General features: G+C 38.2%; 4 protein-coding genes and 1 non-coding gene across 5 annotated transcripts; 2 read left to right on the plus strand and 3 right to left on the minus strand.

The window, feature by feature from the left end:
• The first annotated feature begins 369 nt into the window (after window positions 1–369).
• Window positions 370–3,010, plus strand: myl12.2 (myosin, light chain 12, genome duplicate 2). Its single transcript, XM_014996900.2, has 4 exons — window positions 370–633; window positions 1,705–1,915; window positions 2,117–2,278; window positions 2,370–3,010. The coding sequence occupies exons 2-4, from the start codon at window positions 1,732–1,734 to the stop codon at window positions 2,540–2,542; spliced, it is 519 nt and encodes a 172-aa protein (XP_014852386.1). The 5' UTR covers window positions 370–633; window positions 1,705–1,731; the 3' UTR covers window positions 2,543–3,010.
• Window positions 2,914–6,379, minus strand: bag1 (BAG cochaperone 1). The gene is made up of 7 exons (XM_014996913.2): window positions 6,271–6,379; window positions 5,301–5,429; window positions 5,150–5,232; window positions 4,959–5,072; window positions 4,740–4,847; window positions 4,584–4,646; window positions 2,914–4,483 (listed from the first exon to the last, which is right to left on the minus strand). The coding sequence occupies exons 1-7, from the start codon at window positions 6,305–6,307 to the stop codon at window positions 4,394–4,396; spliced, it is 624 nt and encodes a 207-aa protein (XP_014852399.1). The 5' UTR covers window positions 6,308–6,379; the 3' UTR covers window positions 2,914–4,393.
• Window positions 6,380–6,575: 196 nt separating this feature from the next.
• On the plus strand, window positions 6,576–6,667 carry trnar-ucu (transfer RNA arginine (anticodon UCU)). The gene is given in 2 exon segments: window positions 6,576–6,612; window positions 6,632–6,667. It is a non-coding gene; the product is annotated as a tRNA-Arg (tRNA).
• An 880-nt stretch (window positions 6,668–7,547) lies between these two features.
• Window positions 7,548–12,855, minus strand: chmp5a (charged multivesicular body protein 5a). The gene is made up of 8 exons (XM_014996903.2): window positions 12,654–12,855; window positions 12,197–12,301; window positions 12,070–12,116; window positions 10,756–10,849; window positions 9,879–9,950; window positions 8,851–8,959; window positions 8,418–8,533; window positions 7,548–7,982 (listed from the first exon to the last, which is right to left on the minus strand). Exons 1-8 carry the CDS (start codon window positions 12,720–12,722, stop codon window positions 7,932–7,934), a joined length of 663 nt encoding a protein of 220 aa, XP_014852389.1. The 5' UTR covers window positions 12,723–12,855; the 3' UTR covers window positions 7,548–7,931.
• A 6,249-nt stretch (window positions 12,856–19,104) lies between these two features.
• Window positions 19,105–23,591, minus strand: oprk1 (opioid receptor, kappa 1). The gene is made up of 3 exons (XM_014996902.2): window positions 23,347–23,591; window positions 21,512–21,864; window positions 19,105–20,694 (listed from the first exon to the last, which is right to left on the minus strand). The coding sequence occupies exons 1-3, from the start codon at window positions 23,589–23,591 to the stop codon at window positions 20,156–20,158; spliced, it is 1,137 nt and encodes a 378-aa protein (XP_014852388.1). The 3' UTR covers window positions 19,105–20,155.
• Window positions 23,592–25,102: the final 1,511 nt, after the last annotated feature.

Genomic DNA, 25,102 nt, shown 5'->3' on the forward strand with positions numbered 1-25,102 from the left:
CCACAGGAGCCTCAGTGCCTGCCCCTCAGCTGTTCCACTGTACTTCAGAGACATGTTTAAAACACCTCCAGTGCTGTGCCTGAAGCACAATCATGTGAAACTTCACAATCACATTCCAATGATAGACACAAGACCATTTGTTCACTGGTCTTAATCTATGACTACCTTTTTGGTCATGTTTATCATGCTTACTGTTAGTAAACGTTAAGCTATGTTGAATCATACATTTGGATCACAAAAATGTATATTTCTACTTTGACTTGGATGTGTGAAGATCTCTAAAATGTATGACTGCTTAAAACAAGTTTACTAGAAACACATATCATTGCTGCCACCTAGTGGTGGAAAATAGTAATGCTAAACATTATTTTTAGGGAAAATGACGAAACACTTTATCATGGCTCTACTTTGTTAACTTCAGAAAAGGCATTCCCTTCTACCACTATAGATAATCATTTATTTGTTACATTTTTATTTTCTGATGTTAACCGAAAGTAATAGGGACGATTCGGAATGAATGGAACATTCCAGATAGATAGTTGGTTCTTTCCAGCTCTGCTCCGCTCTGACTGTGGGATGTGCTGATAGCTTTGTGTACAGCTATTTTTCTACACATTTTACATTTCTTCTAAGGTGGGTCAATCATTTTCCGTCCAAAGAACGCTCACGAAACATATTGGATTTGAGAACAAGCAGTATATTTTCCTCTTTGAATTCGTTATAGCTGCTATTCTGAAGCTAACTGTTATGTAGGTCAGAGGAGATGGCTAATAACATGTTTTGATTAAATTGTGTTATATACGGAAAACGTACTGGGTTGTACATGGATTATTGCAGAGAAGTGTCAGTATATGTAACTCCAGAATTAAAGACTTGGTTTATGTGATATATTTTAGGTTTGGCACAGTAGCGCTAGCATAATATGTTCTGATCTTTAATAACAACACAAATAACTTACATAAATTTGTTTATATTATATCTGAAAAAATAGAAACATTTTTGCAAAAACTTTTACGTCAATATGTGGTTATGAAGAGGTTCTGCAAGATAATGTATTTCAAATTGGTTATTAAATTTCCTACGTCCTTTGAATGCGGTTTAACGGTTACCTTCACCTCCAGTTTCACCCTGAAATTAATTAAAACAGGATGTAGGGTCTTATAGTTTTGATGGGAAATTGTAACAGTCAAGTAAACAACACCCTATATGCTTTCAGCGAGATCTCGATAAAGTAAACAGAATATGAAACGTTTCCAAACTTTTTTCTTATCCAACTGTCCGTAGTTTTCCAGATCTGACCATCCTTCTCTCAGTCACCATTCATCTGTTCAGCTGTCCATCACCCATCCATCAATCTACTCCTTTGGTTTGCCCATGTATCTGTCCATTTTTTTTTCTGTTTACCCATCTTGTCATTTTGTTTTTCTATGTTCTTCCATCCATTTTGAACCTTTGCGTTATACTTTGAAAAAGACAAAACGTGGACTAAGAAGTCTGGAAAAGGTGTGGATTCTTGCAATTACTATAAAGTCCAGCTTGTCAGCTCTGTAAAAAGTATTTTTACAAAGCAAAACTTTTTGTGACTTATTACTTCATAAATAATAATCCCATAGTATTTGTCATCTAGAGGTAGCTAATTGAGCTAAATAATCTCGTATTGTTGCCCAGCCCAGGCTGACAGCTTCAGCGTCGTTTCCATTACAGGTAGAGGGGGAGCCACCAGACAGCAACATGTCGAGTAAAAGGGCCAAGGGGAAGAACACCAAGAAGCGTCCCCAGCGGGCCACCTCCAATGTGTTTGCCATGTTTGATCAGTCTCAGATCCAGGAGTTCAAAGAGGCTTTTAACATGATCGACCAAAACAGAGACGGATTTATTGACAAAGAAGATCTCCACGACATGCTCGCCTCATTAGGTGATATGTGTAATCACAGATATTCATGTTCAGTTGATCAACAATAAAACTCTTTATAAAGGCATTTTCCAACATGAGAATAATAAAAAAAAAAGGATTTAAAAACATGATGTACTATTTCATCTTGTAAAGCCATTAAAGTTTAAATATGGGACTCAAGCAGAGCAACAATAACCTTTTGTTTTGTTTGGCATTTTCCAGGTAAAAATCCTACTGATGAGTACCTGGAGGCCATGATGAATGAAGCCCCCGGCCCGATTAACTTCACCATGTTTCTGACCATGTTTGGAGAAAAGCTGAACGGCACTGACCCAGAGGACGTGATCCGCAACGCGTTCGCCTGCTTCGATGAAGAGGGCACAGGTATGATGGAACTTTCACCGAGCCGCATTTTCGCTTCCCTGTCTACAAGGCGAGGGAATCAATAGCATTTCAAGCCTTTTTCTCCTCTCAGGTGTGATCCAGGAGGAGTACCTGCGGGAGCTGCTCACCACCATGGGCGACAGGTTCACCGACGAAGAAGTGGACGAGCTCTTCCGCGAGGCGCCGATTGACAAGAAGGGCAACTTCAACTATGTAGCTTTCACACGTATTTTAAAACATGGCGCCAAGGACAAGGACGATTAGTGACGGGGGATGTGCCCTGTTGAGGTTCATGCTGTACTCCATTTGCATTTTGAAACGGGTTAATATTTTATTTACATCAGCTATATCCTTAGTTTGGCTCATGAAAAATCTTCTCTGTGGAATAGCCTGTTGAGGGTCATTTGTTTAAGCTGCTTCCTGGACCTCTGGGTCCCCTTCTAATCTTTATTTCAGAGCTCATTTTGCACATCTTTGACAACATTTCAGGGTCCAATTATGTAGGAAAGGACCCTCACGGAGAAAGCTGGAAACAAACTGACACGAGGTGTTTACTTAAGACTAAATAACTTGTGTTTTTCGTAGGAATGTTTTGACATTAAATTGTGTTCTGGGACCAGTGACGGAATCTCTGATGATTTTTCAAAACATTTTATTTCAAAACAAAGGCAGATGCTTACGACTTGTCTTTCCATTCTACAAAAGGAGACAATAAATTTGACCGGAACTGCAGGTGACTCGGGATTTCTTTATGTGGAATAACAATGCATGTACAAATGTAGAAGTAATCCTGTCCATAGTGGGCAGTGTTGTTGACAGTGGTTGTAGTTTCAATGTTTTCCTTTTTGGTGCATCAAGCAGCAGGCTTACATGTTTAAAACCTACAGTCGAAACCCCAAATAAGTTTGTATACTTAAGAAAAGTTCTAAAAGTTTAGTAACAATTGCTTTAAAAAGTCCAAATTTAAGTATTCTCCTTTTTGTACTAACAAAAAAAACAACACTTCCATGCATACAGAGATTACTTTATATATGCACCTACATTAGAGTGAATGGACATAACTAACCTGCAGATATAGGAAGGTTTCTGAGAAAATTTCTCTAACTTTAAAAGTACCAGCCATGATAAGACCTGGGATCATTTGCCTTCATTTGTCTGTTCTTGTGTCCAATGACGACACATCTCATTTACGTGACGATTGGAGTATTTAACATGTAAGCACCCAACTTCGACAATATTCAATACAACTACATTAATGACAGCTGCATCCAGGTTCAGTGTTCTTAACATTTCCTACTGCGATGATTAGGTTCCTACACAATCTGAAAAAGTAGACACATTCATTTTGGTATCTTTCAAGTCTGGACCAATGGCGTAAAAAGACAAAATGGAAAATATTCTATGTTCAATTGCTAAAACTTATACGAAAGAATTTTAAAAATTTGACAAAACAGGGCTGAGAACTTTGGAAAGTTGATTCTGAAAAAAATATTTGAGCCCAAGACTACTTTTTGCCCTCTTGATTTCAAGAAGTAGTAGGGACAGAGGATGAAGGAACTCAACATAAATGTGTCCCTGACCTCAAGTAAACATCTAACGCTTGAAAAATGGATATAAACCACAGATGGCTTTGCTGTTACAGAATGAGTGCAAACCCCTGTAGAATCGACCTTGATCTTGAACAAGACTGGACTGTCAGGGTACTGTGGTGGCGCAGGGGTTAAGCACAACCCACATATGGAGGCCTTAGTCCTCGACGTGGCCGTTGCAGGTTCGATTCCCGGCCTGGTGACCTTTGGTGCATGTCTTCCCCTTTTCTCATTATCCTCTTTCCTGTCAATTTACTATCAAATAAAGGCCACTAGAGCCAATAAAACCTTAAAAAAAAAAAAGACTGGAGCGTTATGGTAGAAAGTATGCACACTGCGGAGATCCAGTATGTATTCAGACACCGATCTTGATAACCAACAGCCCATGTTTTCAAATGATTGATTGTTTGTCCCTACAGCACCCTCTTCACAATAAATAAAGTAGGATCTGCTTCTTACTTGAAGCACTCTGAGACCTTTGCTTTGCTCATAGAGCAACTTAAAGCACACAACATAGGAGAGTTGATTACTCTGCCAGAGCCAGGTTTTTAGACTGGATCTTTGATAGGTGGTCTGATATACAAGCCTCGATCCTGTCGCACTGAGCCAGAAAATCCTAGAAATATACAATGATTTGTAGTTATTGGTTTAATCAAGACAGTTTTCAATAAAACATGAATGTACCTTTTAGGAAAAAAAAATGCATATAGACTAACCTGCACTGTTTTCACAAGACTCTTCTTCTTTGTTCTGCAGTCGGTAAAATTTTCTGGGATGGCCTTAAAAGAGAAGATGGTAATGTTAGGTCAGACAAGTCAAAATAATAACACTAAAAAACCACCACATGAATACAAAATAGCAGAACAGATTACCATGGCATCTATCTGCTCCAGGATTTTCATGAACTGCTCAGCTGCTATTTTTACTCTGTGATCTAGTTTACTGAGCGCTTCAGCCTGGAGGTCTTTTGCAAGAAAGCCCTGAAGAAAGAAAGAGCAAAGAACTATTGATGTTGACAACAGACTGAAAGACACGTCATGAACAACAACGACTAATAAACAATAGTTACCATGCTGTAACTGATTGCTTACGTTCTTTAATCCAGTTAATTCCCCGTCTACCATCTCCAGCTTTTTAGCTGTCTGCTCCACAGACTTTTCAATTTCTTTCAGCTTCTTTAGTTCTGCCTCTTCCTCTGGGCTGTTCTGTTTGCAGATAACAGTGAGTATCTCTGTATTTACACAGCATCAGACACTAGACATGGCGCACGCAAAGTCCTCACCCGCTTTCCAATCATCATGAGTTTGCAGCCCTCTTTCACTCCACAGCTGGAGAGACTCACTTCCATGTCCTTCAGAGACTTTCCTGCAAGATTTGGTGTTAGAGATCAAACAGAAAATTCAAGTTCACTTGTGAGTTCAATAACATCTTACCTTTGAAAATGAGCTTCTGTGAGGCCGGTGGGACACCAGTAGCTTCATTAAGAGCGTCTGATAAGTCTTTAACAGTGGGTCCTGTTCCATCCTCTTGACTTGTTAGTGTGATGCTGTGTTTAGTTGATCCTGAAAAGGAAAATAAAACTGAATTTAAGAAAATATTGGCACCACTACCTAAAAGTGTGATCATTGTTTCATCAGTAAGTTGAGATTTTGAATTGGAAGTTATTGTTGTCAATCATAATAAATAACTTTGTTTTGTTTTTGATTATTTTTGATTCATGAGAGACTTTAAGTAATTACAAATTAATAATAATAGTACAAAAAGTTACTATTTAAAAACATTATTTTTACGTGTTATTTTTAATTTAGATTTTTCTTAGCAATGAGGATAAGCTACACTAGTATTTAAAAATGCATTCCTTCATTGTGTGATTGTTTTAAATGCTAGCCTGAGAAAGATGGATAAATTATAGCAAACATGAGGTAGAAAGCATATTTTGCTGAACTCAAATCCTTCGAAATTGCATGGTGTTATCCCCTTTACTTTTTAAATAACACTGCTAGCATAAACATCAGCGAAAAAAATAAATAAATCACGTCTATGATGCTCGATTAAGATTGTTTTGTACAGCATCACGTGACAAAATGTATTCAAAACATGTCAGATTAATAGGGAGTTATTTAAAACATACATAACTGTTAAAATAATAATGCAGTTCAGAACAAAAATAAATATGAAACACCGATTTCAATCAAGCCCTAGCTGTAATTAATTTAGTTGAAACTAACCAATTTACTGGATCTGTCTTCTTTACGATTTCAAATGTTTGAAATGTGATAACCCCATTCAAATATGAATTGTAATGAGATACAACAGCTTAGCATCACCTGGCACCCAACTACACTTAAAAAACAAACAATCATTCAATGACAAACTTAACGTTATAATGTAGAAGAGTTTTACCGTATGCCACAGTCACAGTAATTGTTTGCGCTGACATTGTTGCGTTCCAGCTTCCGTCCTTACATACAATGCTAATGCAGCTAACTGTAGCTAACTGCGAACATTTCCGGTGAATACCGGAAACACTTATTTATTTAATCATATATCTTTATAAAAATATTTCTGTATAAAAGTACATGCATTGTTAAACTAACTCTTAGAAAAATAATAATCATAAGGTTTTATTCTTGTCAGATATATTTATAAATATGCCAAAACTATGACATGTGCGATCACCCGGGAGATCTGACGAGCTTTCTCTAACTGGCTCTGTGGCGCAATGGATAGCGCATTGGACTTCTAGCAAAGCTCTAGTGAAGAGATTCAAAGGTTGTGGGTTCGAGTCCCACCAGAGTCGCACTTTTCAGGGAATTAAATCAAAATTTGGTTGGAACAACTTTGCCATTAAATACTCTACTACTTGATCAAAGGCTGAGAAAAACTATTAAATGTCAAATTTAGATATTGATAAATTGTCAAAACTGAGCAGTCACAAAATGGTTGTTTTACTACCCTTTGTTCTTTTTCCTCTGTGGTGTTTTTAAGCAGACTGCTCTAAACATTTTGTTTTTTAACCTAAAATACTGAGCCTTGCAAAAGGCATATTACATATTTATTTAGTTTGAGCTATTTATATGTATTTTTTGCAGATTATGTAAAAGTAACTCTGGATCTCTGCAAAATATGAATCAAATTAAAACATTCTGCAATCTTCTGCAAAAGAAGAAACCTTTACAGAACATAATAAATGCTTAAATTTTTTTCCTCCAAAAGTTTGCTTTGTCATTAGCTTTCCATTGATTTTGTAATCTCCAACACTAGAATAAAATGTTCCAGGATGTAACAGTGCTTCTACAAAAGTGTATCTTTTTTTTTTTTTTCCCTTGAGAAGTCCAAATATTCTTTCCAAAGGTTTTGCAGTAGCTTGCACAAACAGAATGCATTCATGCGGTATAGCTATAGGTCGCAAAATTATTCAAAAGAAGGAGACAGGTTTTGCAGGACATGATCAGTAATCATATGCTGATCATATTAGTGCAAAAGCATATTTATGAATGCTATCTTAACATTGGTTTCAACACTTATTTTTAATTTTTCATTGTATTTCTACATTGTATTACTTGGTAAATAAGTTGAAGGGTAGTTCAGCAGGAAGACTGTACCTAATAAAGAAGAGACGAACACCTACAGAGAAAAAAAACAAAACCGTTATTATCAATAAATTACAAAGAAAATGCTAAGATAAAAGACATCATTTATTTTGCACGTTTCAAGTACCCCTGCAGATATTTTAAACAAGTAGAGCGAGGGAATCAGCTCCACCTTGCAGAACTCAAACAAAACAGTAAGGACTTGACCGAAACACAAAGCTAATAAATATGCAAATAAGTTAATAACAAAAGTCATGAACAAAACCAAAAACGTCGGTGAGGACAACAGGTCGAACGTTTTTTTTTAAAAGGCCACATGCTAACATGGTAGTAGTAACCGTACACAATCCAACACCAGGGCAGCTTCAAAGCAGTAGTGTGTTCAGATCCAACGGGTTTGCATGTATAAACGTTACTCTACATAGAAAAGTGTTTTCAGTTGAAGTGCAGTCGTCTTCACGTCATCTTTGTTTACGAGGCAGGAATCTGAGGAAGGCCAAACTCATCCACCAAAACCCCATCCTGAAAGAGAAACAGAGAGTTTTCTATAAGAGTATAATTCATTTATTTTACAGAAAATTGCCTAAAAGACACATCTTACTAAACTGAGACATTAAAAAAAAAAAAAAAGAGTACACACCTCAACTACTACATTTATATCCTGGACAAAATAATGTAAGCAGACCACTGTGTGGATTTGTGGGAAAACTTACTCATATTTCTACTAGAAAAAAAAAAATATATATATAAAGCATACATCTTTTTCCTCCCACTTTAGCATATACTTTGTGTTAGTTTAAAACATAAAATCCATTAAAGTAACATTGAAATTTGTGGCTGTAATGTGATAAAAAAAAAAAAAAAAGCAGAAAGGTTCAAAAAGTGGAGAGGATACTGCACTGTGAGGCTTAAACGTCACACTGGATCCGCCGGTAGAGGTGATGTCTGGACCGCTACCTTGTTTGTCTTGCTGTCGCTGGGAATTCCTTCTGGGATAGACGGAGCGGCCGACGCTTCGTCCAAATAGGAGGTGTCATCGTCCAGCAGCAGCTCATCCCCCAGGGCGTCCAGCTCTGAAACAGTTCCAAATCCATGCTTATTCTTGGAAAACTAAGGAAGCCGTAATCATCATTTCCAGTCCAATTCACAAGTCATTTCATCGGTTCATTTTCAACGCAGCCCGTCCCGCTTAGCGCGCCTCATTTCTTTTGCTGTCAGTGAGGCCGGCAGACATGACTGATTTACAGGATATTGTTTTCTCTCATCGCTTGTTGCGACGTAATTAGAAATCTGCTGTTGATGCTTTCAATCTCATTAACTGTGATCAGTCATTGTGAAATACCCATTCGCCCAAAATATGAAGAAAACCTTTAACGTTTTTACGCCCAACCTGCTTCGAGATCCTCCTCGTCGATGTCTGGGGTGCAGTAGCTGCGGCTCAGGGACTCCTGCACCTCACTGGCTTCCTCCATCATGTCTTCCAGCTGGTCTTGTAAATCCTGCGAGTCCGAAGAAACACATTTCACATGAAACAAACAATAAGTTAAAGTTATATGAGAAACAGAAGCGACTTCCAATTAGCTCTATCCCTGTTTTTAATGCAACACCCCGTCCATTAAAATTTCACCTGCTCTTAAAGTTTTACTTAGCTTTCCGTGCATCACTGCGTGCTGCTGAAATTCTTAATTACATTTAACACACTTTTGTGTTTTTAAGTAAAAAGAAGTACTGCGAATAATTTCAAACCATTCTGAGAAAAAAATGACAGTCATAAAGTTGTAAAAAATAATTTCCACTTTGACCGCTGCTCCCATCTTTTTAAAGTGCTGAGCTCTCCAGCTGTGTGTTTTCCCATCTGCTTTCTGATAACTTGTTTCAAGCAGGATCTGTTCTGCCAGCTGGGTTTTCTGTTTCTTAGCACTCTGTTGCTTTCTTTAAAAAGCGCACAGCACTTTGGAGAAAAAAGTAGGGCAGGAAGACACAGACTTGTGGTGAAGATGTGAACACAGGCTTGTGTTATGTTTATGAGCAGGATGGTAAAATCATATACTGGCAAAACAAGGGCGTACAAAGTATTTTCATTTGTCATATCAACACTGTTTTCCCATAATGTCATAAAATTAAACAGTACATTTTTCAAACATTTCGAATCAGAGGTTAAGCTCTGAATGAAATGAATGAAATCTTCATTCCTTTTCAATTTGCTGACCCACAATTTAGTGTGGTAACGTAAAAATGACCTTCCTCTTGTTCATTTAACCATGCCAGCCTGCTAGTTTTCTTATTACTGCTTCCTAAAAATCCCCAAATTATTTGCTGGTGTATTAAAGATAATAATGTTCCATCTGGTAGTTGGCAGCCTTCTGTGTAACAGAATCAATCAAAGGACAGGAGAAAAAGAGGGTGTCCCAAACATACATCAATCTGATCAAGCTTGACGTCCTTGTAAGCTTTTTTCATTTCCTTTGCACCGATCTTCATCGCCTCCACCTGGGGAGAGAAAACAGGCAGGAGAATGTATATTTAGTCGCTGCCACTATAATCGGACTTGTCGAGAAGAAGACGGGTCAAGACAAATCTGTGTCCTGTGATCGTTGGACTGTAGAACAAAACTGGATTAGATGCCTGGATATTTAGTTGCAGGTTCTGCTCTGGTGTTTTAAAGTCACAAAGGTGGCTCTCTGTCAAGACACTTTCATTTCTGATGTCTTCATATGTTTTCAATGTGAGCCACTTCTTTGATGTTTTATCATTCACTGAACTCACCTCCAAATATTTCTCTAATTCTTAATCTAGCCCAACTTGTTTTAAATACAATGGGATTTAAAGCAATTTGGTGAGCAATTTCCAAAGGACTGCTGCCAAAAAAAAGATGAAAAACTAACATTTGTAAAATCAAAAGAAAATTAAACCAATATGTTTAGATCCTGCAGCATGGATGACAACCAAGGTAGCGATTACACTGAGCAGAAAGCAGCTGAAACACCAGTTGTTAAATTTTACAACGTCCAAAACAAGAGCACAAACTTTATAGCGCAGGACAACATTTTTTTTTTCCTTTTTCTTTTAAAGATTTGTTCGACTATCTGTTGATCAATTAAACCAGAGATAGGATCTTTTATGTCACTGGTAACAGTTAAGTGAGACACAATGTAGTAGTAATTAAATGTTTTTAGGTGTAATCAAGGCCTGTATTTTCATTTTTTATTGTACCTTTCATGTAATATCAGATCTGGACTTCCCTAATCCTGATAGTTTTTTTAAAATATATATATACAAGATTTTAGTCGCTTACTGTAGTTTTTGTGTCCTTCAAAGTCTGGATTGTGTAGTTAGCTTGCTCCATATTGAATGACTGCTGGGCCAGCTGCTCCCTTTGACCTTCATACCTGAGAGAAAAAAAACAGTAGAAAAGTTTCAGACATTGCATCCATCCCCTGACCATGTTTTCACATTTAAATAAACTTGTACTGTAAACATCCTACTTGTCAAGTTTTACATCCCGCAAACAGTCGCAATTTGTTCTCCTAAGGACTTTTTATCCATTTCATCTGTCACATTCAGATTTAAGCAAAAGCAGCTTCTCAAATACTGAAACTCCCTACAGCAACACTTTGAAAATGTAACATTTTAAACAGCAATTTAAAGACGAGGTTCAATGGACGTCTGTTGTTGCTTTTGCTACTCGTCTTCTCGTTGGTGTTATATAAGTTGACGTGTAGATTTATTAAAAAGTGCCTCTTCAAACTGAGGTTGTGAATCTCAGTGAGGGTAACCTGCATAAATAAATGTGAAATTAGTTAAATTTTTAAAGCCTGAGCAACATGCCCTAAGGAAAAATATAATAATATTATACGCCTATTTGGAATTAAAAAATAATAATAATTTGTTTGGAATATAATAAAATAAAACAATCCTTTAATTGCCCTCCAATGGGGGAAATTGCAGTGTGCTAGCACTTGAATAAAAAGTAAATGTAGACCCTGTAGATGCAGGTGTAGAAATTGTGTTTTTCTTTTTGGTACAAATATGTAATATGTACAAGAATATGGAGATCTGTGCAAAGAACAGCAGGCGTGTAAGCAGTTTATTTGGTGTGTTGGGGGGATTACTGGTTAAGCAGTCTGACTTAAAACTGAACATTACTCAAGATTACAAAAAGCACAAATTGTAGACAAGTTTAAGCTGAAATGACTGAATTCTGAAGGTTAAAATGATGAAAAGCTGGCCAATCCTAAAGGCCGTCTGCTGCCGCAGAACTCCATCCTAGAGTTCCTGAGTACTACTACCTACCTACCAGGACCTTTTTCTGAAGCAAACTGGCTTAGTAACTTGGTTTTAACCAGATAGTTTAACCTGGAAATGGTTAAATGGAAAAAGAATGCCTCCTGTTGTCAAAACCCACCTTTAAACAGCGGCTAGCTCTTGTTCCTAACTCACTTTAATCTGTCATTTGTTTTCACCTCACAAATTATAAGAGTTTCTTATGACTATCCTATGATTCCCAGGTACAACATTTTGAGAACCTTAAATATAGTCAATGAAGTTGTTGTAAATATTCATTTGCATCAGAGAAGTAGATCCAATGTGTCAGTCTGAGTATACTCACATTCTCTTCTGCTTTAGGACTCTCATGGCCTTCTGCTTCACCATATTCTGCATTCAGGATTAAATACAAACATCAACAATCGTTTTCCTTCATTCAGAAGAATAATTTCAGCACATCCTTCCCATACCTTTGAGGGCCCATCTCTCATCTTTTTCAGCTGATCTTTGTACTTCAGCAGCTCGGCATCGAGCCTGCCTATTTTCTTTTCAATGGACTCTGACCTGGCATCTACCTAAAAGAGGATGGGATCAATTGAAGGTAATGATTTCCAGCATCCTGTGTTTAAAATGACCTGCCTTTGTGAGTGTGTGTGCATTAGAGGTAACAGTGATGTACAGGCTTTTCAAATAATTGAGGCTACCAAACACATCCATTCGTCCATATCCGACACAGCAAGTTCGGGTGTAAAAGAGCAGATGCTTTGTTTGTGTTATATGTCAGCGGGAATAATTAACAGTAACCTGTGAGGTAATTAGCCCAGTATTGACAGCATTTCTGTGGCCGTGTTAGCTAAGTAACACCGTCGTTGGCCACATAAAGCAGTCATAAACAACAACAATACCTCTGATGCTGACAATACTCACAGTGCTAATGCAGTCCGACAGGTTCGGAGGAGGCGCTTTGGGCTTTCCGCGTCCGAATATTCTATTCATTTTTCAAAGTCTTCAATTACCTCGAGGTTTTTAGTTTTCTTTAAAATAAATAATAAGTATCAAAAGGGAAAAGATTCCTGCATTGGAGCCGACCGGAAATAACGGTCCACACGCAAAAACGTCGTGATTGGTTAGTGCGGTGATTGTGACCAATGAGAGACTGGACTACATGTTGCCGCCCAGCGGTGAGCTGAGGTACTGCAGATTTCAGAGAAACCCTTTTGTCCCAACAGACATCATCCATCATCAGTCTTTGTTAGTTCTCCTCTGCAGAGGGGGCAGGCATAAAATGTAGACTTTAATCAAGATTGCTCCATCCATCTATCAATAACATTCTTTAGTACCATTGTAATTAACTATTTTTAAATATTTGTATCAATATTAACTGTTACAGTTTTTCTCAATCGTTTTTATACATTCCTCACATCACTTTTAGACATTTGTACAATTGCTAGTGCATTTTTCAAAACAATTAGTACAAGCTGCAAAACATGGTTGATAATTTGCAAAAAGCGTGTAAAAAATGGATAGCTCATTTATCAAAAACCAAACGTTATGAATGGCAATGTTATCAAAATAAACAAAATAGTCAAATGACTTTTTCATGTTTTATGACAATTCACTGTCACAAAACAATAATTCTGATGCATTTTTTTTGTTTGTTTTGATTGCCTTCATGCAGACGTCAACTCAATCTCCACATTTTCAAGACTAACACACAGGTCTAAAGAGCGGCACTCGTGGAGACACATTTTGTTTGAAAAAGGCTTTAACCGTGCCAAAAATAATTCAAATATGACACAAAATCAAATATTGTCTTCACACACTTGCAACCAAGTCTATGAGCTTTTCCAGTCATTGCATAATGGACAAAATACAGCACTAGTTCAACATTTCTGTAAGGTATAAATCAAGCAATGAAATGAAGACTATTGGTTTTATAGGGAATGACTATTCAACATTCAGAAGCATATTTGCTTTTGACTGACATGACAAAAGCAAATGTTAATATTGTAAGATCAAGTTCATAACATGCAAACTGCGCTCTAGATTTAAAAAGACATTTAAGAGGCATTTATAAACAAACAATTAACGCCAATCACCCATAAATCTTATTTCCTGCTCTTTTGGAGCACAAAACATCCTTCTGAGAAACACATTCACAATGTATGTTTTAATCAGTGACCTCTTTGGCATGCACCTCATGTGGAACAGTTTTCTCTTTGAAAAGTGAGGCTTGTCGGATTCCTAACACGAACAAGAATCTGTTGCACAGCCCGCTATATGTAAGAGCTAATTCACATGCACCTTGACAGACGTATGCCGAGAGGAGGAAAAAGAATGAAGCAAATGCTGTAATCTTTTGTGATTGGAGCTGACAGTTTCATCAATTCACCCAAGGACAGATTGATTTAAATGTCTCCGTTTCTGAATCTGTATAATCATTGCACCAATAGGGCTGTAAGCTGCTCCAGGAAACATGGATTTGAGAAATTGTTGAAGTGAAAGAAAAACTCTGCAGGGGTGCAGCTCTTAGCCCCCAAGCTTTGCTTCCGAGTGATGGTGTCTACCACTCAGCTGCAGTAATCCCAAAGATCTCAAAGGTTTCAGAAGTGTTCTTTGCAGAGTGAATTTCTTTTTTCTCTTGAGAAAATATTTGACAAATGATATTTAAAAAGCGTTAAGAGTTTTGGCGCTTATTCAGTTGTTTCACATGTACATTGTGTTATGATCTGCTCCCTTTTGAGTACAGCCACTTAGTCGGCTAGCTATTTAAAAAAAAAAATCTTTTGTGAACAAAACCCTGAAGGAATGACCCAATCAATGAAACAAACTGTCAATCATGAAAAAAAAAGTTTTTGACAAGCCTGGAGTCCTGGCTCATTTAGCTGCGTCGCTCATGCTTTTGTATCACAGCCTTGATGGAAAAGAAAATGAGATGCAAACCAACTGTCAGTTTAAAAGCTTCAATGTTACCACAAGAAGCAAGGTGATGACAGTATGCAACACGGGATACATATGACTTTTCATATCAGATATATTTCTGTGAAATGAGACTTTATCAATGTAATGGAAGGAGAAAGTTCTCACCCAGAACATCAGTTGCCCTAAAGCATATCAATAGCATTTGTGATAAGGGAGACGTGGAGGTTTTTAATTATCCAAACAGGTGGCTTAGAACAACAACCTGCATTCAACAGCTTGAGCACCTTCACTGGTTGGTCCTAACAGTGAGAGAACAAACTATATGAGAGTCAGAGCAAGACTTAGCAATTTTACACAATGTGAATTTTTATTTGCCTTCAGGGTATTTTCTCTTATGTAAAATGAACAACACTTATGATTTAAGTGCTATGATGGCACAGAAGATGATAATTTAACAGGAAAACAAAAGCAGTGGTTTGTAGATTTACTTTGATAGTGTTATTTATTTATTTATTTTTTTAATTGTATGACTTTCTGTTGAATCACCACACCAGGGTAAGCACATCCCTATGCTCCGGAGGGGAATTTTCTCTGGAGCTTCAGCTCCTGGTAGGGTTTCCCCAGGGCAAATTGGTCTTTGAATGAGGGATGAGGGGATTCTGATGAGCTAGAAGAAGCACCCTCTATTCGTGCCCATGACCATTAGAGAGGAACATCACAATCCGCTGGGCAGTAGGTGAGGGCCAGGCCCTTGACGAGCTACTTCCTGTTGACATAATCTGGCTTTAGGAATGTGCTCTGTCACTGTTCTTTCAGGTGAGGTGCTTGGTCTGTGGTGGGAGGTTAAGTGGTACCAGCAAGAAATGCATAAGTTGGTCTCACCTCTACGTTCGTGTTGGGCTCTGGAACCAAACTCCTGGAGAGGTGCTGGACTCTCTCCTTCCCAGTAGTTGTCTAGTTAGATTTTAAAATTTTCTATAATGAGCAAGAGAGTTTCCTCTTTGCAACTCAAGGAATATTTATTTATAGGCCTCTGCTTGGCACCAATCACTCCTGTTGCCTGACCTCTTTTTCTTGACCTCCATGGTTCCACTTATTGATTTTTCATGTTTCTTCCCATTTACTGTGATTTATTTATTTATGTATTTATTTTTTTCAATTTAAAGATGAATTATAATTTCTTTTGCAACAGTTCAGACTGCCTACTTCCTCCCTGCATTTGGGTCTTCCAGCAAAATCTACATGGCACACACTTATGCTTTGCTCTTCATTCAAACTATCTACATAAGTCTGTGTCATATAGACAGAATTGAAAGAAAACAGAACAAAGACATAACATCTTTGATCACTTTAAAACCTTGCAACCATTAAAAGTAATTCCAATTAGAAATTGTTTATTTGAATTATAGCATGCTTGAACTGATTTAAATGATAATTTCTTCTTGCCCTTTAATTGTGATGACTTGCTACGACTCACTCAGATCTTGCTGTTGTGACTGATATCAAAGATAGATTAAAATTTAAATGGCTTAAAAGAAACTGAAAAAAATGTGGGTTGGCTCTTTGGCAATAATGACTCAATTGTGGGAAAAAAAACAGTCTTAAACTAATTTCTCTGGACCTTTACATGTGTTGCACAGCTGTCACGCCTTCAGAATAACTTCTCTCGTCATTGATTTAACATAACCTTGATTTTCTCAGATTGGGACAATTTTTTTTTTCTCTTTTCAAATTCCTCTGCAAGGTCAGAGCGCAAAGTCCCTTACAATTAACGGAAAAAGCCTTGGACCGCCACCGTCTTTCAGTTGGAATTCTCACCATGGAAACGCTGCCATTGTATGTGAGCTGAATTGAGTAATGCAAAAAAAAAAAAAAAAGGAGTCATGGTAAGGTGAGAAATAATTTCATGGGTGATTTGGAACCCACACGGATGTGACTAACAACTGCATTTAAAAAAAAAATACAGCCACACTGCCAAAAAAAAGGAAAAAAAAAAACAAATTTCCAACTTTTTTACTTATTTATTCTGACTTAATACTGCATTTACAAAGCGTCATTTGACACCCAAAGCTAATATACACTGAAATATCAGATGTGACACAAGGGGCATGTGCATGCTTGACTCCCAGAGCTGAGCTCAAATTAAAAAGGTTTTTTGTTCATGAATAAAGTTGTAACACTTTATTTGAAGAGGTTTGAATAAGACTGACATGACACTTTCATTAACATGAATAAGCCTTCATAAATATTTATTACTGTTCTCATAAAGCATCATTCGGTAAATTATGACACTTTTAATACAAAGTTGAAATTATTCAAAATGTCTTTATGACAACTTGACATTAACCAAGAAATCATTACTGACATAAATTTGTTATAAAAGTATTACTGATTGCACTTTAAAAATGAGGTAACTTTATGTTATTAAAGGTAAAGTTTAAACAGTAATGGTTTCCTGGTTAATGTCAAGTTGTCATAACAAAGACATTTTGAATAATGTCAACTTTGTATTAAAAGTGTCATGATTTACCGAATGACGCTTTATGACAACAGTCATAAATATTCATGAAGGCTTATTGATGTTCATGACAGGTGTTATGTCATGTTTATGACAGTGTCATGTCAGTGTTATTCACCCCCCTTCAAATAAAGTGTTACCAATAAAGTTTTAAAATGTAAAGGAAACATAATATGAGAGACAACACTGACTAACATAGTTGGGATATCAACTGTAAGACTGATAGTCTGACAAGATGCTATCATAAATGTGAGTAAAAATAAAATTATTAGAAGAATGAAGGCACAAAAACAAGGCACAATAACAACTTCCTAATAGCACTACTTCAGTAATATAACTTTGAAGCTAATTTTTAGAACATACACAAGTCAATTCAGTCAGACTGACCACTGATTTACGGTATTCAAGAAAAAAGCAAGGCAGTAAAGTCTCAGGAAGGATTCTTTTGCAAGAAAAAAAAGCAAGATACATATTTCAGCCAAACTTTGTGACATTAAATATATTTTATGAACACGATCCAAAAACGTACTGTGCTTGTGTAAATTCAGAGGTTGGTGGTTATTAAGGTTTCCTGCTAGAACACCGCCCATGTGTGTGGTTAAAACGAAGTCTGCATATTGATATTTAAATTATCCCTCCACTATCACATAATAGGATTTATCACACATTCACAGGTGCACAAAATACCAAGCCATAAAGATTAAGTGCTAAGCAGAAATTTACACCCCGTAAGATAACTTTATGCTCATTAAACACGCGCGGATGTATTTTATTTTACATATATGCTATTTTCATATTGGTTTTAGCCTTGAAGCCCTCTCACCGTTAAGGAGATGAAATGTCCACACAGCATTCACAGCATGTGTTATCTTCACTTTGACTAAAACTGAATCACAGGTGAAAATGCTCAGTGGTGGGCTACAGTCTCAGAGCAGAAATAGTTCATTATGATGCAAACGTCATCTCTAAAAAGAAAAAAAAAAAAAAAAAAAAAAGAACGCAGATATTTTTCACAACCAACCCTCTTTGGAGTTAACTGTCTGGTCGAGGTGAAAACATCTCACTTCATTTGTGTTTCACAGAGAATGATCCCTGAGCAGATACTGAATATTTCACAAAGGTTTATCGCCAAAAAGGAGTTTGCAAATATGTTGTACTGCAAATCACAAAAACACCAATTAAAGACTATTGATAACAAGCTGAAAAAAAAAATGCTTACAATGAATGCCTTTCCTAAAATAATCAGGGAACATATTTTTTATTCTCTGTCTGCAGTTGATCTTTTTTGCACATCAGAACTGAATTATTTACTGTACTGTGACAACCACTCAAGGAGCATGCAGGTCAGATGAACAAAAAAATGAGCTTGTTGCCACAGCAAATAGTGGAGATCTTCCAACAGCATGTGAGAAATACTGCACAGGTCCGAATCACCTTCACACTCAGTTCTACCTTCAGCTTCCATAAACAGGGAAAACATCAATTAGTAAATAAACACATTCTAATTGTATTATCCCAAAGGCATCTTTGTACCGCACCGACTCACTAAGTTTAATTTTAAAAACGTTACTATGTGTTTGCTAAACCTAAAAAAAAATCACATAGAAAGACCAAAACCTTACTGAAGCAAAAGATCTTTTTTTAAGAGCCACAATTATTTTGCTTTAAAAGGTGGAACCTGTATTAGGCCTTCACTTAAAGTGGCCACTACAATGGACTGCCATCCAAAAACGTTTTTATTAAATGTGTGTGGGTGTTGATTGTGCACACAAAAGCCCCATCATTGGACTCTTGCGTGGCGCTCCATACATTCACGCCCACTGGGCGACCAGTGAATACACATCACAGTTTCTTGGGATGCTTGTATTTTTAAAACGAACCAGTAAACATTAAAATTATTCTTCACGTTCCTCCTTGTGAATATTAAACTTCTGTCGGTTTCTTTTTTTTTTTTTGCCACATTTGTTAGCAAAAATAGTTAAGTGAAAAACTGAGTTCTGCATGTCTGGGAAGTGAGTAACGATTTTCCAAGTGCCCCTGTTTTGTACAGGGCATGCATATTGGGATGAAGGGTGTAAAACATGTAGTTACTGGCTTGTTTCTTTCATACTTATTAATTGCTTGACCATCTTGGGATAAAAATTTGATGCTTTATAGGTATATTGTAAGAGTCTCCAACAGACAAATAATTATTAGTTGAGTCAAGTAAAAGGTAGGCTGATTACATAACCTCATTGTGGAGTCTTTCCATAACATTTAAATAGCAGTTTAAATTTGTTAACATTGGCAATAATCTTTTTTGGTTTCTCTTAACCTTGTGACTGTCCCAATATCTTCCCTAATATTCCCGATTTTGCCACTCTGAAAGCGTAACGCCACAGAGAAGCTGCCATCACCCTTAACTTGCAAACAGAAAACCAGGTGGATTTTGCTCAGTGATCAGGCTAAGTTCAATGAGCTGTTTAAACTCAGACATACACAATGCAAGATAAGTTTTGATGATTTTGTGTAACGTAGTAATAATTTCACTACCAGAGTTTAAATACTACAGTCCCTTGTTGCTAAGTTGATTGGATTTTTTTTAAAAGCTAATTAATAGACTGTGATTTTCAGACATGTTGGATTTGCAGGTTGAGGTTGCTTCCAAAAGTTCAGATTCTGCCTTCATGGGAGGATCAAAATATTGCATTTTGATATAAATTGAATGGATACCTAGTCTGTTGGAAAAAAAACAAACAAAAACAAAACAAAAAAAAAACATGCAGAGACGTTGTTGTCATTCAGTCTCCTTCCTAAAACCAACTTAAGAAAGAAATGCAATATTTTAGAGATGAAGTGAGGTCAAATCATTCTTGGTTTTGGTCTTTTCATGGGATTTATTAACCAATACTGATACTACTTCTCAGATTGTGGTAGTGATTTGAGTCAAACACAAATCAATGGAGTCCTCCCAGCTCTGGTACGGCCTGGAGGACATGTTCATGGCTAGTCATACGGGCCTGGCTTGTCTCCCGTCACCCCTCCCTTCGGTGGCGCAGGTGTGGTCCCGAAGCGTGCTCCTCACTCTGCTCACCCCGTGACAGTCGGCGTGACCCCGTCCCCCGGGGCAGCAGAAGTCTCTGAAGCACCTCTTAAAGTTCTCGTCCAGGAACGCATAAAGGATGGGGTTGAGGCTGCTGTTGGTGTAGCCCAGCGCCACGCAGAAGAAGTAGGCGGCCATGACAGCGGTGGTCTCGGGCACGCTGGCTGACAACGCTTTGACCAGGATGAAGATGTGGATGGGGGTCCAGCACACCACAAACACCGCGACCACCACCAGAACCAGACGGGTGATCCGTCGAAGGTTGCGGTCTTTCTCGCGCGAGCCGGACAGGAGGCGCACGCTCTTCAGCCGCAGCACCATCAGGGTGTAGCAGACGGTGATGATGATGAGGGGCGCCACAAAGGCGAAGATGAAAACGCATATCTTCATCAGGGTGTCCCAGTAGGTGTAGGGATCAGGGAACTGTAAAGCACATTCTGTGGTTCCTGTTAGTTGTGGAAAAGTTACAGAAGAATTAGAAGAGAACATGTAAGGAGTCAGTTACAAATGCACAAAATGAGCAAGAGTATTCTGCTTTAAGAGATTCCAAATCTTGGTCTTCTATAAAAAAAAAAAGTTAAAAAAAAAAATCAGTGGTCAACAATTACAAATATGTTTAAAAGTTTAAAAATTTGAACTTCTTATCTTTTGATTGTAGATTCCCTACATGAATGCATTAATGCTCAGCCTACATCCTGCAAACGTCTCGTCTGCATCCACAGACTGAAAGTACATGGTACCTCAATGGTATACCATGCCTTGCAAAAGTTTGAACCTTTCACATTTTGTCATGATACAACCACAAACCTTTGTGTATTTTATTATCATTTAAAGTATGGGGTAGAAGTCGAAAGATATTTATGCCTAATTTTTGTGATTTACTTTAACAAATGAAACATGAAAAAGTGTGGCAGGCATCTCTTAAAAAGCACCCGAGTCTTTATGGCAGGATGCGAACAGGTTCAAAGGGTGTACATCCTTTTGAAAAACTCTTAAAGTCCAGATGTAAAATCATTTATCACTTAGCGCTGTGAGGTTTTGAGGTCAGATGAAAATTATGAGTCAGTGATCTAATAGCTTCCTGTAAAATAAATCTCACAATTTCCCTGTCAAGTCTGGAAGCTTTTGTAGACTTTTATAAAAATTAAAGAACATCTTTTTCAAGAAACTGAAGCAGTCAGCTAGAATAATTAGGCTCAAATATCCTTGAGTGAAGTAAAATACGAAGGAAGACTTTAGGGAACAGAGCAGCGGCTGATGTACCATTGTTGGTGTTGGTGTTGCCGAGGACCATGGCAGGAATCCCAGCAGCCGAGGACAGAACCCAGATGATCACATTGATGATCTTCGCCTTCACTGGCGTGCGGAAATCCAGAGCCTTGACCGGGTGACACACAGCAATGTAGCGGTCCACGCTCATCATCGTCAGGGTGAAGATACTGGTGAACATGTTGTAGTAGTCGATGGAGATGAAGACTTTGCATGCCACCTCGCCAAACGGCCAGGAACTGAGCAGGTAGTCGGTGCTCTGGAAGGGCATGGTGGTGGTAACCAGGGCGTCGGCCACCGCAAGGTTGAAGATGTAGATGTTGGTGGCTGTTTTCATTTTGGTGTATCTGCAAGGGGTGAGGATGCAAATACGGGGTACAAGCGCAGTTATGGTGTAGCTGACTTACACTGTACACTGTAAAAAGTTTAAATAATTAAAGAGTTGATAATGAGAATATTTTGTTTTTTATATACAATTTGGTGTTTTCCCTGTTATGATGATGGATGCTGTATTATTTTAGGCCTTCAAACGGGTCATTTGAGTTGTTCTTTTTTTTGTGGTGGAATAGTTGTGCAAAGTCTTTAGTCTTTAGGTATGACTTTGACTCACAAAAATCCCACAGGGAAAATCCCCCAAAACACAACAATTTCTTTATTATAAAAATAATTTAATTGATTTACTTAATTATTTAGGAAAGTTTCAGCAGGAAATTCAACACTGTATAACTTTTTCACTCTATTCTTGCCTTTGTACATTTCTATGAAACTCGTTTGTACACATTCCTATTAAACATAATTAATAGCCTGCATTTGGTGCTTTGTTTGATGCAACGTTCTGATTCTTGACAAAATATTGTGGTAAGTCCCTGCCAGCATGCCTAGGTGGGCACCATATGGGGGAAAGGTGGGCAGACATATGGGTCCCATATGGGTTTGCCCATGTGGGGCCAGAGCCTACGTGGACCCTACATGGGTCCTAAATGGGCAAACCCTTGTGGGCCCACCACCATGAAGGGCCCATTTGGTGGCAATGTGGGCCACCACCGTGGGCCACCGTGGAACCCGCGGACAAACCCATAAGGGACCCATCTGGTCTGCCCTCCTTTTTCCCATATAGGGCCCACCTGGGCATGCTGGCAGGGGTAAGACAGAAGAAGTATGTGTTAGTTATGCACCCCGCATTTCCTTTAACGTAAAAAAAAACAATCACTGTAATAATGGGATGAGATCATCATTGTAGATTAAATTGTTCAGCTCTCCTGCAGAAATTCTGGCGCAAAGTAAAACTTGTGGACACCTAATTAAAATGATAATAAAAATCGGTCCTTTCATCCCTCTTTTCCTGATATCTGAATCAGTATTCCAAGCTTTGCATTGGGCTTCTCGCAGGACCTCACGTGTAATTGAACGGAAGACATTTAATAATGAAAAATAAGCTGTGCAGCTTCGACAAAACCTTATAGCTTGGACGGTAGTTCAAAGATTAACGGAATAAAAAGCAAAACACATGCTACCTGTTCTATAGGGTCGAAAACCACAATCCCACAAAGGAGACTTCACTGAGACAAACAGACAAAAATCCAATATATATGTAAATAAAGAAAAGTAATTATTTTTGCTACGTGATGTACTGAGCTAAACTTAAACAGAAGGCATTCATGACTGCCGCTGAAAAGATACTCAGCAGTCTCACAATAACGCGCCGCTTCTGTGCGCGCATGTTGGCTATGTGGGGCGCCTGACACTTACTGACATGTCACAGAAACACACACAAACACGCATACGCACACGCGTGCACACACACACGTATACCAAGCACCCGAACTCACCTAATGATGACATACATCACCAAACAGTTGCCCACCAAGCCCACCACAAACACCACCGAGTAAACGGCGACTATGATGGGGATGATGGGTGACATCGGCTCAGGTTCCGCGTCCCAGGTGCCGTTGGGGGTGTAGTTGAAGATGTCCGACAAGCCGGGCTGCCAGGTGAAGTTCGGGACGCACTGCCCCGGCTGGCCCAAGGGACAGCGGTCCTCTTTGAAAATGTGCACCACGCCGCTCTCCATGGTGCTGAACACTGGCTCTCCTTCTTTTTCTGCTGCTGCTGCTGGGCGCAAACTCACCACCCGAAACAAGTGAATCGCCTAATTAGGGCGGAAGAAGGTAGCATTTTCAATTTAAAACAAGTCTCAGTTTGTTGTGAGGAAAAACTACGCGCAAAAGCCCCGCGCTCAAGGACGTCTTCACACAGGAGCAAAACCACCTTACCTCTTTTTAGTCCTTTCCTTCCCCTCAAAATAAAGCTCCTTTCAAAGAAACTAAGGCTGATTAGGAGGAGCTATGAGGACTCTCGACCAAAAAATCGGATGCAGAAAAATATGAGCAGAAAGGGCAGGTTTCTGTGCAGAGTGTGCAGGAGGAGGACAATTCACAGGCTGTGCCACCGCTGCGCGCCCGGAGGTGCGCACTGGAAGCCCGCACTGCTCATTCAGTGACATCAGAGACTGAGCCAACACATATGACAGCCAGCAGATAGATAGGTTCAGACCATATGCAGTCAACTTCTGCCAGACTTTATTTAGATTTGAGTGATTGTTGTGTAACTAATGAACCCGCAGACACAGCGTGTAGATGGTGAACTGAGCTGTCCTAATCCTCAAAAATTTTCAAACTTTTTTTTTTGCAAATTAAATTTGCCAAAATGTCTAGCAGAACATATTTTCTAACATTTCATACTTTTTTCTCTTTTTTTTAACCATGGAAATGTTAAAAATAAAAGAAAAACAAAGTATGATTGGTATGAGAAGTATCGTGACGTGGGAAAGCTGTCCCTCAGCAGGGGTCAGTCAGATAAGAGCAAAGTGATTTTTTTTGTTTTGGCCTGCAGCTAAAAATTTACTCTGCACATCACCCGGAATGTGTTATTTCCTTGGTGAACCATAGTGTTGGCATCATGCAGTGGATATGTTTTAATCTATCAGAGAAAAGGAAGTTGGGTAGATGAATTTCACTCAATATAGGGCCGTTTTAGGAGAAAACTTGTTAGAAGCTGCAAGGGATGTTTGTCTTGGATCTGTGGTTAGTTAGAAAATGACACAGAAAGGTTCAACAAAGCGTCAATTTAGGGCACTGAATACAGATGCACAACTCATTTTCCACACTTTTATTTTGTAAAACGCGTCACTTCGTGCTGCTCTTTCAAGCAAATCCCCACTGTGTCTGAGATTGCAACGTGAGTAAATGTGTAAAAAGTATGTGGTGTGAATACTTTGGCAAGACATTGCATGACTTCAGTGCAAAACAAGCACCTCACTTAAAAGGTGTGATTGCAGTTTTCATCAACAGGGTAAGGATTTCATAAAGTATTACGAACAAGATTAAACACGAAAACAAGGAGGAATTTGGAACGGCTTCAAAGAAAATAAAAGAAAAAGACTTAATTACCTCCTTAGCACCTTCTGACTCATTTTTTTTTATTTTTTTTTATTTTTTTTTATATCAGCGTTATTTTTGCTCTGAACAAAGACGAGCCCCAGTTTCACCAAAGATTCTTAGCTGTGTGGTGTTGTTGTTGCAC

The sequence above is a fragment of the Poecilia mexicana genome, unplaced genomic scaffold (genome assembly GCF_051168715.1).
Source record: "Poecilia mexicana isolate PSO_F unplaced genomic scaffold, ASM5116871v1 scaffold_17, whole genome shotgun sequence".
Taxonomy (NCBI): Eukaryota; Metazoa; Chordata; class Actinopteri; order Cyprinodontiformes; family Poeciliidae; genus Poecilia; species Poecilia mexicana.